Source organism: Pinus tabuliformis, chromosome 8, assembly GCF_031772625.1.
Source record: "Pinus tabuliformis cultivar Carrire ecotype Pingquan chromosome 8, CPIR1, whole genome shotgun sequence".
Taxonomy (NCBI): domain Eukaryota; kingdom Viridiplantae; phylum Streptophyta; class Pinopsida; order Pinales; family Pinaceae; genus Pinus; species Pinus tabuliformis.
Genome location: NC_142294.1, coordinates 50,254,806 through 50,270,365, shown reverse-complemented (window position 1 = coordinate 50,270,365; position 15,560 = coordinate 50,254,806). Strand labels below are relative to the sequence as shown.

The 15,560-nt window shown below is 39.8% G+C and overlaps 1 protein-coding gene across 1 annotated transcript; it reads right to left on the bottom strand.

The window, feature by feature from the left end:
- Positions 1-9,964: 9,964 nt before the first annotated feature.
- Positions 9,965-13,474, bottom strand: LOC149234090 (uncharacterized). The gene has a single exon (XM_089368152.1). It carries the CDS (start codon positions 13,472-13,474, stop codon positions 9,965-9,967), a length of 3,510 nt encoding a protein of 1,169 aa, XP_089224278.1.
- Positions 13,475-15,560: the final 2,086 nt, after the last annotated feature.

Below are 15,560 nucleotides of genomic sequence, written 5' to 3'. Positions count from 1 at the left end.
CATATTGGCTAGATGAATCTGTTCCATACGAAGTGCTGGCTCCAAACAATGAAGAACTAATTGAAGAATTAATAGAACAAGACCAAATCAGACTTGGCCATAATAATCCAGTTGTTCCAGATACTCATGCACATTATTATGACGACAGGGCTAACAACGACTGATTGAAGGGATCAATCAGATGAAATCCTTTCATATCCTGCTTTATTTGTACATATACTGCTCTTCGGTTTCCGTGGGAATTGGTCCGAATAAAATCTCCACTGTGTAATTACTTTTGTATAAGAGCCGACGTCCTAGATTCCGGCCATCTTTTCACTTCAGAGATGTCATGATTCGGTCCCCATATGGCTTAGCCTCCAAGGGATGAGATAACAAGTGGTTGTCCCCACTTGCCCGAATCTTTAGGACTATTCATTACTTTTGTACAAAGTTCTTTCGTGATTCGTGATAGACATCTTGCATGATGTTCTAACGAATCTTTTAAGTTTCAAGTTCCCGGTAAAACCTTTCACCGGATGACCTGCTAGGATATTATAAATACTAGCATTGTAAGCTCATTAGGGGCATTGGAGTCTTGAGAGTTTTGAGAGAGTCTGAGTAGTGTTGTAGTCTGAGTGAAGTCTCCCTGCTCTGCATCTGCGAGAAGTTTTCTCGATCTGCTTGCATCACGGAGTTTAACTCTATAGTCTGTATTGTGAAGTTTGAGTTCTTTGAGTTTTAGACGAGACGAGATCTCCCTGCTCTGCATCTGCGAGAAGTTTTCTCGATCTGCTTGCATCACGGAGCGCTAGTCTCATATCTGGATTCTGTAATTATCTGAGAAGCAAATATATCTTGGCACATCTTTGGCACATCTTTGCTGCATATCTGGTTCTTTGTATTTACATCAAAGATGTGCCAAGATATATTTGCTTCGCAGATAATTACAGAATCCAGATATGAGACTAGCGCTCCGTGAAGCAAGCAGATCGAGAAAACTTCTCGCAGATGCAGAGCAGGGAGATCTCGTCTCGTCTAAAACTCAAAGAACTCAAACTTCACAATACAGACTATGGAGTTAAACTCCGTGATGCAAGCAGATCGAGAAAACTTCTCGCAGATGCAGAGCAGGGAGACTTCACTCAGACTACAACACTACTCAGACTCTCTCAAAACTCTCAAGACTCCAATGCCCCTAATGAGCTTACAATGCTAGTATTTATAATATCCTAGCAGGCCATCCGGTGAAAGGTTTTACCGGGAACTTGAAACTTAAAAGATTCGTTAGAACATCATGCAAGATGTCTATCACGAATCACGAAAGAACTTTGTACAAAAGTAATGAATAGTCCTAAAGATTCGGGCAAGTGGGGACAACCACTTGTTATCTCATCCCTTGGAGGCTAAGCCATATGGGGACCGAATCATGACATCTCTGAAGTGAAAAGATGGCCGGAATCTAGGACGTCGGCTCTTATACAAAAGTAATTACACAGTGGAGATTTTATTCGGACCAAATCCCACGGAAACCGAAGAGCAGTATATGTACAAATAAAGCAGGATATGAAAGGATTTCATTTGATTGATCCCTTCAATCAGTCGCTGTTAGCCCTGTCGTCATAATCATGTGCATGAGTATCTGGAACAACTGGATTATTATGGCCAAGTCTGATTTGGTCTTGTTCTATTAATTCTTCAATTAGTTCTTCATTGTTTGGAGCCAGCACTTCGTATGGAACAGATTCATCTAGCCAATATGGTGCTACATCTCTGGTACAACAAAAGAATGGAAATGTGAACATGAATGTTGGCCTGTCATGTGGGTCCACTGATATCAATCCTCTGAATCTGACAGAAAGCTTAAAGGACTCATCTTCTTCATTAGGAATGACAATTGTGTGTTTGTGGACGAATTCAAACTCTAAGACGAAATCATTTTGGACAGCTACATGCATTTCCCAATGAAAGATTCTGACAAACTCAGCAAAAGTCCTATCAAAAATGCTTTTAGCTCTAGGCAAATATCTAAACATGAATAGCTTAAACCATGGACTCCACCAATTGTTAGAGGGATCTATAGCATTAGCATAAAATATGACCTTAACCGAACCATGTATCCTAGCTCTTTGGTGAATGGAAAAGTAGTCTGCCCATGTCCAGTCAGTATTTTGAATACACCCAAAATAAACAGGATCTGGTTCCGTAGACAATGCATAATAAACACGCCATGGCCTAATCCTATATGGTAACTCTTTTGTATATGACCATCTAGACTCCTCGGAATCAAACCATTTTTGCAAAATGATTTGTCTTAAGCATAATGGCAAGACTCGGACCTGTTTTGATAAACATTCTAGACAAAACTCATAATGACAGTTACTACAGACTGTAACATACTTAACTCTTTTAGACTCGACATGACTGGACTGACTTGTGGAAGCTTCGTGCTGGTTAAGCGGTCTGAACATCTTGATCTCCTTGTTTCTTGAGCACCCTCTCTGGTAAGCATGTCAGCAAGATAATTTTCTGCACCAGATTTGTAAACAATATCAAAATCAAAACCTTCTAGCCATAGTGCCCATCTTAGTACTCTGGTACTACCTTCTTCTAACAATCTTTTGTTTGCCAACATCTGTTTCATATGCTTTAGATCTGTTCTGACAATAAATTTAACACTTTTCAAGAACAAGCGAAATCTTTTTATTCCTCTCTTTACTGCAAGTATTTCTTTATGAGAAGAAGGATACTTTTTCTCTGTATCATCAAAAGATCCTGAGGAATAGGCACAAACCAATTCTTTTCTTCCATGCTTTTGTAGCAAAACTGCTGCCCAAGTGTAATAAGAAGCATCTGTTTCAAGTATAAAGGAGGATTAGTATCAGGAAGCTTGAGTTTTGGCAAATCATTAAGCTTACTCTTAATACTAATTACTGCTGCTGTCATTTCATCTGTCCAACTGACACCTTTCTTCTTTAGTCTGTTCTGCAGTATATTTGTATCCTCTGATTGTTTAGCATAAAATTTTCTTATATAATTTAGACATCCAAGAAATCTCTGCAGGGTCTTTACATCGGCAATTTTATCAGGAAACTTTAATAGATGGGTTAGCACATGTGGCTGAAGTTCTACATGTCCTTTTTCTATGTGTAAACCCAAGTAATCAATCTTGACTTTTCCAATCTGAAGCTTCTCTTCTGAATCTGAAAGTACTAATCCATGCTTATATACAAGTTGGTAGAATTGTTCTAAATGGATCTTGTGCATATTTACATCTCTGCTAAATACAAGAAAATCATCAATATATACAATAATGTACTCTACCCCACCGAAAATGTCTTCCATCCTTTTTTGGAATTCAGATGGAGCATTTTTCAAACCAAAGGGCATCACAGTCCATTGATATTGGCCATGAGGAACAGTGAAGGTTGTTTTATACCTGTCATCAGGAATAATACCAATCTGCCAAAATCCACTTTTAAGATCAAACTTACTAAACACATTAGCATTAGCAATCTTGGCAAGTAACAATTCTTTGTTAGGCAGAGGATATCGAATAGGAAGAAGAGCATCATTCAAAACCTTATAATTAATCACAAGCCTTTTCTTGCCTCTTTTCTGCTCACTATGCTTATTGACATAAAAAGCCGGGCAGGCCCAAGGGCTCTTGCAGGATTCAATAAGCTTTTGTTCTAACAATTGTTCAATTTCTGCTTTGCATAATTCTTGCTCTTTTGGACTCATATGATTTGCACTGGCTTTTTGTGGCCTAGGAATATATCCTTCTCGGTAAGGTAGTGCAACAAAATATTTTTCTCTTGCCCAAAAGGCATCTGGCCTACTTGAAGTACAATATGCACGAAGTTTATCAGAAATTTGTTGCAAAGTTTTGGGACCATGTAACTCTGCATTTTTTACGATCTTATTAATCTTGGTCAGATCTTGCAAACTATACTGGAGAGGATCCTGATCTTCAGGTTGCACATGAATTTTATAGTCACTAGAAGCAGGGACTGTGATAGGACCAGCAGTGGTGGAGAATATAACATAATCTTGTCCAAAAGTGACTGGCAAATATTTCTTCAGAAAATCTTGTCCTAACAGAACATCAGCACCAGTATCAAAACTATACAAAGTGACAAAAACCTGGACATCATTCAAGAAAATAGGAAATTTAGGAGCTATGTGACTTATTTCCATTAAATCACCAGTGATAGCCCTGAATTGGAGTTTAGTAGGCTGCCAATAATAATGAGGAATAGCTTTATATTTGCAGCAGCTACTCATAGCACCAGAATCTATTTGAGCATCCAAAGTATATGGTTTAATGCTAGGGACTTTAATTCTTATTGGAATAACTACTCTATCTCCGATGCCCATAACATTAAAAAGCTCAACATTTTTCTTTGGGGATATTTCTTCAATAACTGGCACATTTTTCATCAGTAGGCTGGTTAATTTGGAATTACAATCATCATAATCAGAAATAAGTATTTGAAGTTTGGAAGACAACTGTATCATTTCTGACCTTGTATGGTGAATTGAAGATTCCAAATCTGTGATCTTCTTTTTAAGAGCATCAATTTGATTCATACCTGGAGATACTGAAATCTGCAAAGGTCTGAACATTGAATCGAACTCTTTTTCGATGAAGTCATCATCATCTATTTCTTCCTCTGAAAATCTTTCTTTCCTTTTGGATGGCAGTTGTTTCTCAAGATTTTCAAGTTTTTCAGTCAATCTTCTTCTTGCCGTAAACTGAACTGGATCTAACTGTGCTATATCAGCTTTGACTGTTGCAATCTTTGCTTGTATCTCTCCTGAGGAATTCAAACTAAACATTTTAATATCAGGGATGAATGTTTCATCAGAATCAGATGATTCTGAATCAATTGTTAATTTCCTGATTTCAGGAATTTCACTATCCGAAGATTCTAAAGAAGAACTTGAAACTTCAAAATATTCTCCATCGGAGTGGGATATGAGATCCCAATCTTGTGGATCATGTATTGTAGAAAAGATATTCATTATCTTCATCTGCTTTTTATCCTTTCTTTCTCTGCAAGTGTTAGCATAATGACCTTCTTTACCACAAATAAAACACACACCTTTTTTAGAAGGTTTTGATCTTTTCCTAAATACTACCCTTCGTCCTTTAAATGATCTTTTGGAAGGAAAGTATTTTTTCTTTTTAGGAAAGTATTTATCAGCCTTGCAGGAGCAAGAGTTATCAAACTTTGCCTTTTTAGAAACCTTTCTTTCACTTTTCTTATGACAACCAAAATTATAGGTTTCTTTGAAATTATTGCAAAGCTTTGTGCTAAAGTGCATCTGTTTTGAAAAATTCTTCTTGGCTTTGCTCTCTGCACATTCTTTCTGCAATATTGTGACAATCAATTGGTGAATAGCTGCAAATGATTGTCCTTCCAAATTTACTTTATGATCTGCTATGTACTGGTTAATTAGATCAGGAATTTTTCCAAGCATAGACTGGATGTAATATCTCAGATAGGCAACATTATGTGGATCACTAGCCTGATACAGAAGTTTTTGCATAACACAAAAATACTCTTGCAAGTAATCAATGTCGCATAACTTCTGGGAGAGAAATAGCTGCGAATGATGGGCTGAATCTTCAGGGACTAATCCAACAAATTCATGTTTTAAAGCTTCAAAAAGTGCTCTTAATGGATCAGTACTATGTTCAACTATTTGATCTTTCTCTTCCTCTGCAAGCCTTTCCCACCATGGCTTTAGTATGGCAGTAAAAGACCATACAATCTGAGTAACTACATCAGACCATGACACTTTGGCTTCAGCTTTCCTCTGTAATGCCCAAGCATGGACATTATGCAAAACAACAATTACTTCATTATAATCAAGGCAATCAATATTTACTAACAATGAATTTCCATATCCTCTGGAAGCAGGATTGTCTAGCCTTATAGGTACAGATTGCAGATTTTCAGTATATCTGCTGAACGGGCTGGATGCTGATGCTTCATGTGCATTGGTATCACCGGCACCTCTTTTCCCTTTGTTGGAATGGAAAAATGAATCACTTCTGTCTCTTTTAGAACTTGATTCACCTTGTGTTTGCTCACCAGTTACTCCTGACATGGCCATTATTGAAGGAGCAGATGGTTGGCCATTTTGTTTCATCAAAGAACTAAGGCTAACATAGTTCTTTGGTAGTCTTAGACTTTCAACAGAAGGAAGATCAGCTAGTCTATTCTTCATCAACTCTGTCTTTTCTCTAGCTAGATTGATTCCTTTCTTGATCTTCTCAAGTCTGGCTTTATCTATATTCTCTATCCCTTTAAAAAAGATCTGCTTTGATTCATCAGAATTGGAGGAGAATTTCAGCTTTGAACTTAAGACATCTACTTCTCTATAATGAGGTGGAGAAGCAGGAGTGGGGAGTGCATTTGTAAGATGTTCCAAAGACTTGGAACTGGTACCCATGTTTGACTGAATATTATTTAACTTTTGTGTGTGTGCATCTTGGATTCCCAATGTCTCAATATAACCAGTATGCATCTTTTTGATGTGCTCTTTAATTTCTAAAACATCTCGGGCTATATCATCAATATTCTGAAGCATACAAACTATTTGGTAGTTTGTATAATTATGCAGCTTTTCATTTTCATTCTGATCTGGATAAGAAGTTGCTCTCATAGATAACCATTGGAAATCTGCTTTCTTCGTTCCATTGCTAAATGTCCTTCTAGAATTTCCAGATTCTAAATATCTTTCTGGTATTTTTGCAGTAACTTCTGACTGAGCTCTAGGAAGTGAGAAACTTTTGATATCAGGTATAAAGACTTGCTGGTTTATTTGCATTTCTGATTGTAAGCATATTTCAGTATTTTCCATTAATGAAATGAAGTATTATTTCCGCTGCATCTTTGTGTATATGGTTATCTCTGTAATTTGTTGCGTTCCTGTTTAAATCCGGATCAGTGAAGTGGGACTTGGCTTTCGAAATAATTTGTCCTCCAATCCTTGAGACCATATCCTCAACTTCTTGCCTAAACTCTACAAAGGAGTTCCCAAATGCATCTCTAGCATCATTGGCCGACGATGAAGCCATAACTTCAGCCTAAAGGGAATGTGCAGCCAACCACAATGTATAAACTCTCCAAATCCATCTTCTTATAGCTAAGATCAACTCCATGCTACTTGCCTGGAGTTGAATGTCCACACGATCGATCTGAATTAATCCTCCCCAAGCTCAGAGATAACCATTTCTTCACATCCTCTCTTCCTTAAATTGCATCCAGCACGAATGCAACTATCCTTCATCCTGCCACCAGATTTTATTGTTGTCCATCTGTGAATTAATGGTGCCAACTTACTACCAATACTCCCCTTGTTTAACAATTGTACTATGGCATAATTATGATGCTTAATTTCCCTATCTGGCAGTACTCTTCTCTCAAGGCTCTTCCGCATTTTCGATACCTTTCAATCATATGATTTCATGGGATATGACATATTATGGGTGTGCCTTCATTTACCCTTAATTCTCCTTGCTCTAACATGGAAGCTTGATTCACTTGCTCATCTGCTAAGCCATTGTTTGCCCTTTTGATGTGACATAGCTCTATGAAAACAAATTTATCCAACAATAATATTATTCTTTGCATTGTTAGGTTTGGATCTGAATTCTTGGATTTAAGCCACTTCATACATTTTTGAATGATGATTTGGGAGTGTCCGAAAATTATTATATGGGTGATTCCTTCATCTACAACCATCCTTATTCCTTGCCATAATGCATATTCTTTCGCCTAGTTGTTTGTGGATATTCTCAATCTCTAAGAGAATGTTTTTATTATTTCTCCATTGGGACTAAGGATTACTCGTCCCACTCCATCCTCCCCCAACTATGGAAAAACCTTTTAATTAAACTATGTAATACACATTATTTAAAAAAATATTATTTAATTCTCATTAAAATATAATGAAAACTATTTATTCAAAAATCATATTTACTAAACATAAATCTAAATTATATTAACTAAAAAATATAGAAAGATGCTCTTTTTAGTATACATGTATTACCTATTTAGTTTTGCTTTCACTGCTTATTAGTTTGTCTTTGACAAAAATTTTATGCCACTTATCCATAGTTTAACATTCGGAATTTAATTTTTGTTATTTATTATCATTATTTAAATTTATTTATTTGTAAAGTGATTGGTTGAGGTCTTATTATGGGTTGTTTTGTAAATTTCATTTCTATTAGTTACTAATTTTTTATTTTTAGTTTTACTTCCTTCTTATTTAATTTTTTTTTCCTTTTTTGTATTATTTCCATTTTCATGAATTATAGTTTTTTTCATATTTTAAATTTAAGATACTTATTATTATATTTTTATTTTTTTTGTAAGCTCAGGTAGTACTCATTCTATTACTGAAAATTTTCCAAAAAGATACATCGTCCAAACCATAGAAGCCCGCCCTCAAGGGGAAACCGGGTCAAAACCATCTGTAATTTTTCAGTCCAGCCCAGAAGTAATAGGCTCTCAGTCTAACCAAAGTAGCTAACACAGCATAGCAGTTTTGAAACTTACAGCAAACCTTATTCATAACTATATTACTACTCCTACTATTCATCTATAATGACGTGGACAAAATCAGAACAAAACATAGAAACAGAGCTTAACATATCTTCCGTCAAGCATCTTCCTTTTCCTCTGGCTGGCTGGCTCCTTGCGCAGAATTCGGCTGGCTGTCTCCTTGAACAGGGTCCTGACGTTCACTCTTCAGAAGGTGCAGAATCTCATCCATTTTATCCTCCTGTTTTGACAGGGCTGTACGAATATAGCTTAGCTCCTTGCTCATATCAGGTTTCTTCTGAAGCAAATCAGCCATTTCTTTGGCAACCTGTTCCAAGGCCTTCGCCATCAAGCCTTTCATTACCCAATATATGTGAAGGGATTGCTTGAAAAGAGTCCTGCGACCACGAGTGTGGCCTGGATCGTGGAGGATTGTCGCCCATTCTTCCATCTCGTCTGCCGATTGCTCCTGAATGGCCTCCTCTTCAAGAAATTGCATTATCTTGCGAATATCAGGGTCAGCATTGTTTTGAAAGGCCTTTTCCGCCGTTCGAATTTGGTGCATCACTGTTCTTTTCGGCTTCGCTGGTCGCTGCTGACGCTTGCCAGAATTTTCCCCTTCCTCGTACTCTGTCGTGCTCTGGTTCCTATCCCCCCTCTGCGTTTTGCTTTGACCACTGCTCGGTGGACGACCCCTCTTGCGGAGCCCCGAGCGCCTATCATCAGAGGCATACTGCATAGACGAATTCGTCTCCGGCTGGGGCGTGCTTCCTTTCGAGCTCCTCTTTTGCATTTCCTTGAATCTTTTCCCAGAGACTCCAGCGACTTCCTCTTCTGAATCATCGTCTATATCCCAAATTATAAAAGGGGAGTCTCGTTCTAAGGGGCTTTTGCCCTTCCCTTGCTCCCGTTCTTCCTCAATTACACTCCGCTCCCCTGCACCACGGCCTCTCTGACGGGTTTCCATACCACCTGCAGTCCTGTCACTCTTCCTTCTCTGTTTATATCTCCCCCTTGAATGCCTCTGCTGGAGATTATGGAAATGTTTTTGAAATGTCCCGCAGAGGTAGTTGATTATCTGATTCTGTTTCTCTTGCCTTCGGAGATTTATAATGAGGTGAGCATAGAATGATGCCTGAAGTTGAATTCCGGACTGCTTCCCATCCAGATCCGATACCCCACTACCGTTGGCCGTTCCATCCGTAATCACGTCCCCTGCCCTGTATTCTGACGCCTCGTTAATCTCCCCTCTCAGCTGATGCGTATTAATTATCGCATCAAATGCGTAATCCTTGGTACTCATCCCCGCTGCCGCCATAATACCTCCTTTTAATTCCTGCTCCATCATTGTGTGGTTTTGCATGCCACTTAACACCTTATTCAATCGAACCTTGGCCATGGTTCGATCGTTCCTCTGCCATTTAATGATCCCTTTCATTGATCGAAGTGTGATCCCCGATAACACCATCATGATCAGCCTTGATGAGCGTACTCAGATCTTGCCACTCTCTATTTGCCTCCGTATTCCTCCACTGACTATCTATCCTGCTTTGCTGGCCTTTGCTGCCCCAGTTGGCAAGCCAGTCCGCAGGTTTATTGCCATTTCTTCGAACATGATTAAAGGTACAGTAGTCTATTCTTTTAATCATATCCGCGATCTCCTGTACGATACCTGCTGTGCGCCAGCTCTTAGTCACCTTTTCCCACCCCTTGCCATTCCTGAGTTTCTTAACCATTTCAATAGCAATTTGGGAGTCGCCCGTAATTTCCAAGTTAGAATACCCATTTCTGATAGCAATTCTCAAACCAGTGTGGAGAGCCCAGAACTCGGCCTCATTGTTGGTCATATTCCCTCCCCAGTCGGCATATATCCATCTTACTTGTCTGTTGCTGTCACGGAATATACCCCCGAACCCTGCATCCCCAGGGTTGCCCTTAGAGGCCCCATCGAAATTTAGTTTTATAAATTGTCCCCTGGGATAGGTAAACTTGTCTGGGCTTTTAATCCTCATGTCCTGCTCTCTCCTTAATTGATAATGCACCATCTCCAATTTTAGGTTGAGTCTGTTCATAATTTCCTGCTCCCCTGGGTCTGCTTTCCAGTCTTCGTCCTGCCATCTCTCTACCAGAATAGTTTCTCTCATCGCCTCTACCACCCGTTCCCAAATTACCTCAGACTCCTTATTGACACTTTTGAAAATTCTAGCATTGCGTTCCTTCCATACCAGCCATACTACAAAACCTGGGACAAGATTCCAGGCTCTTTGTATGACTCTGCAGTGGAAAGTTTCTTCCCTCCAATGGAAAACCATTTCAATAAAATCTCTAACCTCCACCCCGGGTTTATTAAAGGTGCGCTTGATATTGGACCATAGTTGTTTAATGAACGGGCAGTGGATCATAATATGATCTCTGTTTTCTTCGTGATTCTTACACAGATAGCAGCTCGAAGGTCCCGAAAAACCCCTTTGCTGGATGCGGTCCCAAGTTAAGATTTTGTTTTTCGAAGCTAACCAAGCGAAAGTGGTTACTTTGGGCCACCAATTTAGATCCCAAATTTTCCTCCAATCATGCTGGCCATCGTTGATGTTGTGGGGAATTGCCAGGTAATAGGCTTCCTTGGCTGAGAAAAGGCCTCTCATGGTATTACCCCAGCGGAGGATATCTTTTCCGTCTCTTACTCTGATTCTCCTTGAGTTCATTTCCTTTTTGAAAGCCGTCTGTAAGTCAGGACTAAGATTCTGATCCCACTCTAACGGGTCCTTCCAGGATCTCCAACAGTCATTCATGTTGGCAGGATTCCAATAATCCTTGACACTTGTTCTATTCCCCTCAATTCTTCCTCTGATTTGATGAAGGTCCTGCATATTGTTTAGTCTTTCCCTTTGCTGCCATTTGTCGTCCCAGAAGTGAGCTTCATTACCTCCTCTGATTTCCCAGAATGCATGCTGCTCAACAATGTTTCTATTTTGGCTGGCCAATTCCCATACAGCGGATCCGCGAGGCATTTCTTCTTGACTTAGAATGTCGACCTGTGAGTCTGGCATTCGATATTTTGTTCTCCATATTGATTTCCAGAGGTCATTTCCCCCTTGCACCCACCTCCACCAAAGTTTAGCTCCCAGAGTTTGATTGAGCAATTCCGGGTCTCTTAATCCTAGCCCACCTCTCTCCTTCCTCTCTGTAAGTTGGTTCCAGGCCACTAAGGCCCATTTCTTCTTTTCCTCCGACCCTCGCCAAATGAAATTTCTGATAATTTCTCTAATCTTCCCATATACTCCTCTCGGGGCCGCCATAATAGAAAGGGGATAAATAGGTATAGCCTGAAGAACCGATTTGGCTAAAACAATTCTGCCAGCAATATTCAGGACTCTAAAAGCCCAGCTCGAGACTTTCTTCCTCATTTTGTCTAAGATTCCCTGCCAATTCTTTAATCTTTTTGACGTGAAGTCCAGCATGGTACCCAGATATTTGGTGGGTAGTTCACCCGTTTTGAAGCCCAGAATTCTAGTAAGGTGGGTCTTCACTTGATCCACCGTGTTGAAGATAAAAACACACGATTTATCCCGGTTAATTTCAAGTCCCGATGCCTCAGCAAACAAGTCAAGAATTTTCTTTAGGTGTTTGACTTCCTTAACAGTTGGCTCTCCAAAGAGCATTATATCGTCAACAAATTGTTGATGCGTTAGAGGAAGTCTGTTTCCCCATAAGCGAAGTCCTTTTAATCTGTGAGCTGCTCTTTCCTGAGTAATATACCTTCCTAGACCCTCTGCTGCTAAGATAAACAGGAAAGGAGACAGCGGGTCGCCCTGACGGATACCTCTGGATGCATTAAACGTGTTCGAAGGGTTTCCATTGACTAAGATAGAAAAGTTAGGGGAAGAAATGAGATTGTGGATCCATGTAATCCATCTCTTGTGAAAGCCGAAACATTCCAGAACCCTTTCCAGGTACCTCCAGTTGAGCCTATCGTAGGCCTTGGATAAATCAAGTTTGATCATCATTCCCTTTTGTTTTTTATCTTTGAGGGAGTGGATAACTTCTTGAGAGACAACTAAGCCATCCAAGATCTGCCTCCCCTCCACAAAACCAGTTTGCTTCGCCGATATTAAACTTTCCAGCAAGGGTTTTAATCTTCTAGCCATTAAAGAGGTTATGATCTTATACACTACATTACAGAGAGCTATCGGCCTAAAGCCATTAGCATCCTCCTTATTTTCGCCTTTAGGTATTAGAGTAAAGAAGGTTGAGTTCAGAGCCGGCCATACCTTCTGTTGCACCCTTGATTCTTCTACCAAATCCAGAATGTCTTTTCCAAGAAAATGCCAGCCAGCCTGGTAGAAATCTACTGTAAAGCCGTCCGGTCCCGGTGCTGTGCCTTTCCTCATTGCTTTCACTGTCTCTTCCAGCTCTTCCAAAGTTACCGCCCTCATTAAGGCTTTGTTCTGGTCCTCCGTAACTAGTCTAGGAATAGCATTACAGATCTCCTGGATAGCTCTCACTCGATCAACTTGAGGTTCAGAAAGGATTCCTCTATGATGATCCACTAAAGTTTGCTCAATTTCCTTTTGCTCCACCAGTCTTATACCATTATTCCCTTTAATGGAAAGAATTCTGTTCCCCTGTCTATGCTTAACCATTGCTTGATGAAAGAATTTTGTGTTTCTTTCTCCTTCCCGAAGCCATTTAATTCTAGATTTTTGTCGCCATAGAATTTCCTCTTGCTTTCGTCTTTCTTCCATTCTTCCCAGCAGAATCCCTTCTTTGGTAATGCTTTCCTCAGTCCTGCCCTCCAAAATTATTTTCTGTTGGATATCCTCCATTTCCTTTTCTAGTTTTTGCTTATCTTCCAAGATGTTGCCAAATTCTTCTTTGTTCCACTTCTTGATCTTCATCTTCAATTCTTTCAGCTTTAAATGAAACGTGTGCATCTTACCTCTGCCCTGCACTCTACTTTGATTCCACCATTCTTCTACCTTTTTTATGAAGTTCGGATCCCGTAACCAGAATGCTTCAAAATGAAACGGCTTCTTACCCTGGATTTTTTTGATGTCGATTTCCAATCGGATTGGCTAATGGTCCGAGCCCAAGGAGGGGATTATCTTGGCTTCGACATAGATGTCTTTGTTTAAGATGTCTTCAGATACCAAGAATCTGTCCAGTTTTGAGGCAATTTGGTTCCTGCCTCCTCTTCGATTATTCCATGTATAGACTCCATTGATGGTTTCCATATCTACTGCCCTTAGGTCCTCTATCATCTCATTAAACTTGTCCATGAATTGATCCAGCCTTCTAACCCCACCTTTTTTCTCGTCCAGGGATCTGATTAAGTTGAAGTCTCCTCCAATGATCCAAGGTTGCCCAGAAAAAAGTTGTCGGATAGTTCTTAAACTTCTGATGAAGTTTTCTTTTTCTCCAGGGTTTGTGGGTCCATAAACACCTGTAATGACCACTTGTTCCTTGGTCCCCACTATCCTGCCCAGCCCAGTCAAGGTTCCCTGCATGCTAGTCCAATTCTCTAGAAGGATTTCAGACGGGTTCCACAATATTGCTAATCCTCCAGCAGCTCCTATGGCATCCTGTCCCATAACACTGTAATTCAATCTATTTTTTTCAATGATTTCTTCTAACTGGTGTACCCTAATTTTAGTCTCCTGCAATATCAAAATGCTAGGTTTTTCTTTTTTGAGTTTATCTCGCAAATATCTTTGCTTCCCCTTACTATGCAAGCCCCTAATATTCCAGCTTACAATAATCATTTAAAACTTTTGGAAGGAAGGGAAAAATACCTCTGACAGAGGTATCACTTTACCAGAGTTGATCAGTGTTTCGCCCACCGACTGGATAGTTTCATTTAGCGTTCTCCGTCCTCTTTTTCTGCTACTTTTGCCAGTATTGCCCATTTCCAGCATTTCTTTCTGCTGTTCACCAACCTCTGTTATTTGTTTTTCCAGGTTTTCCCCTTTCCGTTCCTTGTATTTCTGGAAGGCTTCCTTGAATAACTGTTTTTGTTTTTCTGGTATAAATCTGCTATCCAGATACTTCCACTCCTGAAGTAGTCTCTTCATTAATTTTTCCTCTTCGGCCTCATTTTCCATTTGGTTTTCGACTTCCATATGCGATTCCACTGTTTCTTCCGCCTCTTTTTCCTCTGTTTGTTTCTTGTTTGGTTTTTCTGGGCTTTTTGCTTTCTCTTTCTCTTCTCGGGAAATCTCCATGGGCGAGTTCTCTGGATCTTCATCATCATTCAAATTTATTTCATACCCTTCCGCATCATCTTGCAGCGCCTGGAACTTATTTTGGCTTTTTATTGTATTGGATGTTTCTTGCGATTTGGGTTTCAGGTTTTCCTTATTTTGCCGTTTCTTTCTATAGACTTGCTGGAAGCCTTCCTCTTTGTCTGCTGCCCTATCTTTTTCTGGCTTCTCCCCTTCCTCCTTATTTAGTGGGCATTGCCTATATAAGTGGCCGTACTCATGGCATTTCCGGCATCGAAAGGGAATGTGTTCATAATCGAGCGGCTGCGTCCAGACTTCATCATGGTATTCCAATTCAATATTTTCCGGGAGTGGTTCAGCCAAGTTCATGAAAACACAAATTCTGGCAAAGGCATTATACTTTCCTCTTCTGGTGGCCTCTGCAGTCTTGACAAAGCTACCTATTGAGTTTCCTATCCCTTCCAGGATTTCCGGGTCCCAAAACTCATCAGGTAACCCAAACAGCCTAACCCACACCGGGGCATCCATTAGTTTTTCTTTGTCAGGGTTATACCGCTCTTCCCAATGCTTCATAAACAGACCTGCGTTGTTCAGGAAGTATGGCCCTTCCTCAAAAATTCTGTTCTTGTCTTCCAGGTTCGTAAAGATAGCAGTGAAGAAACCCTGCGCTCCCAGTTTGAGATCTATATGACCCCGGGGTTTCCATCGCTGGTCTATCCATCTATTTAACTCCTTTTCTGAAGGCCAATAGCCGATAAATTTGCAGATTAATGCATGATCCTTCATATAGCTATTGTAT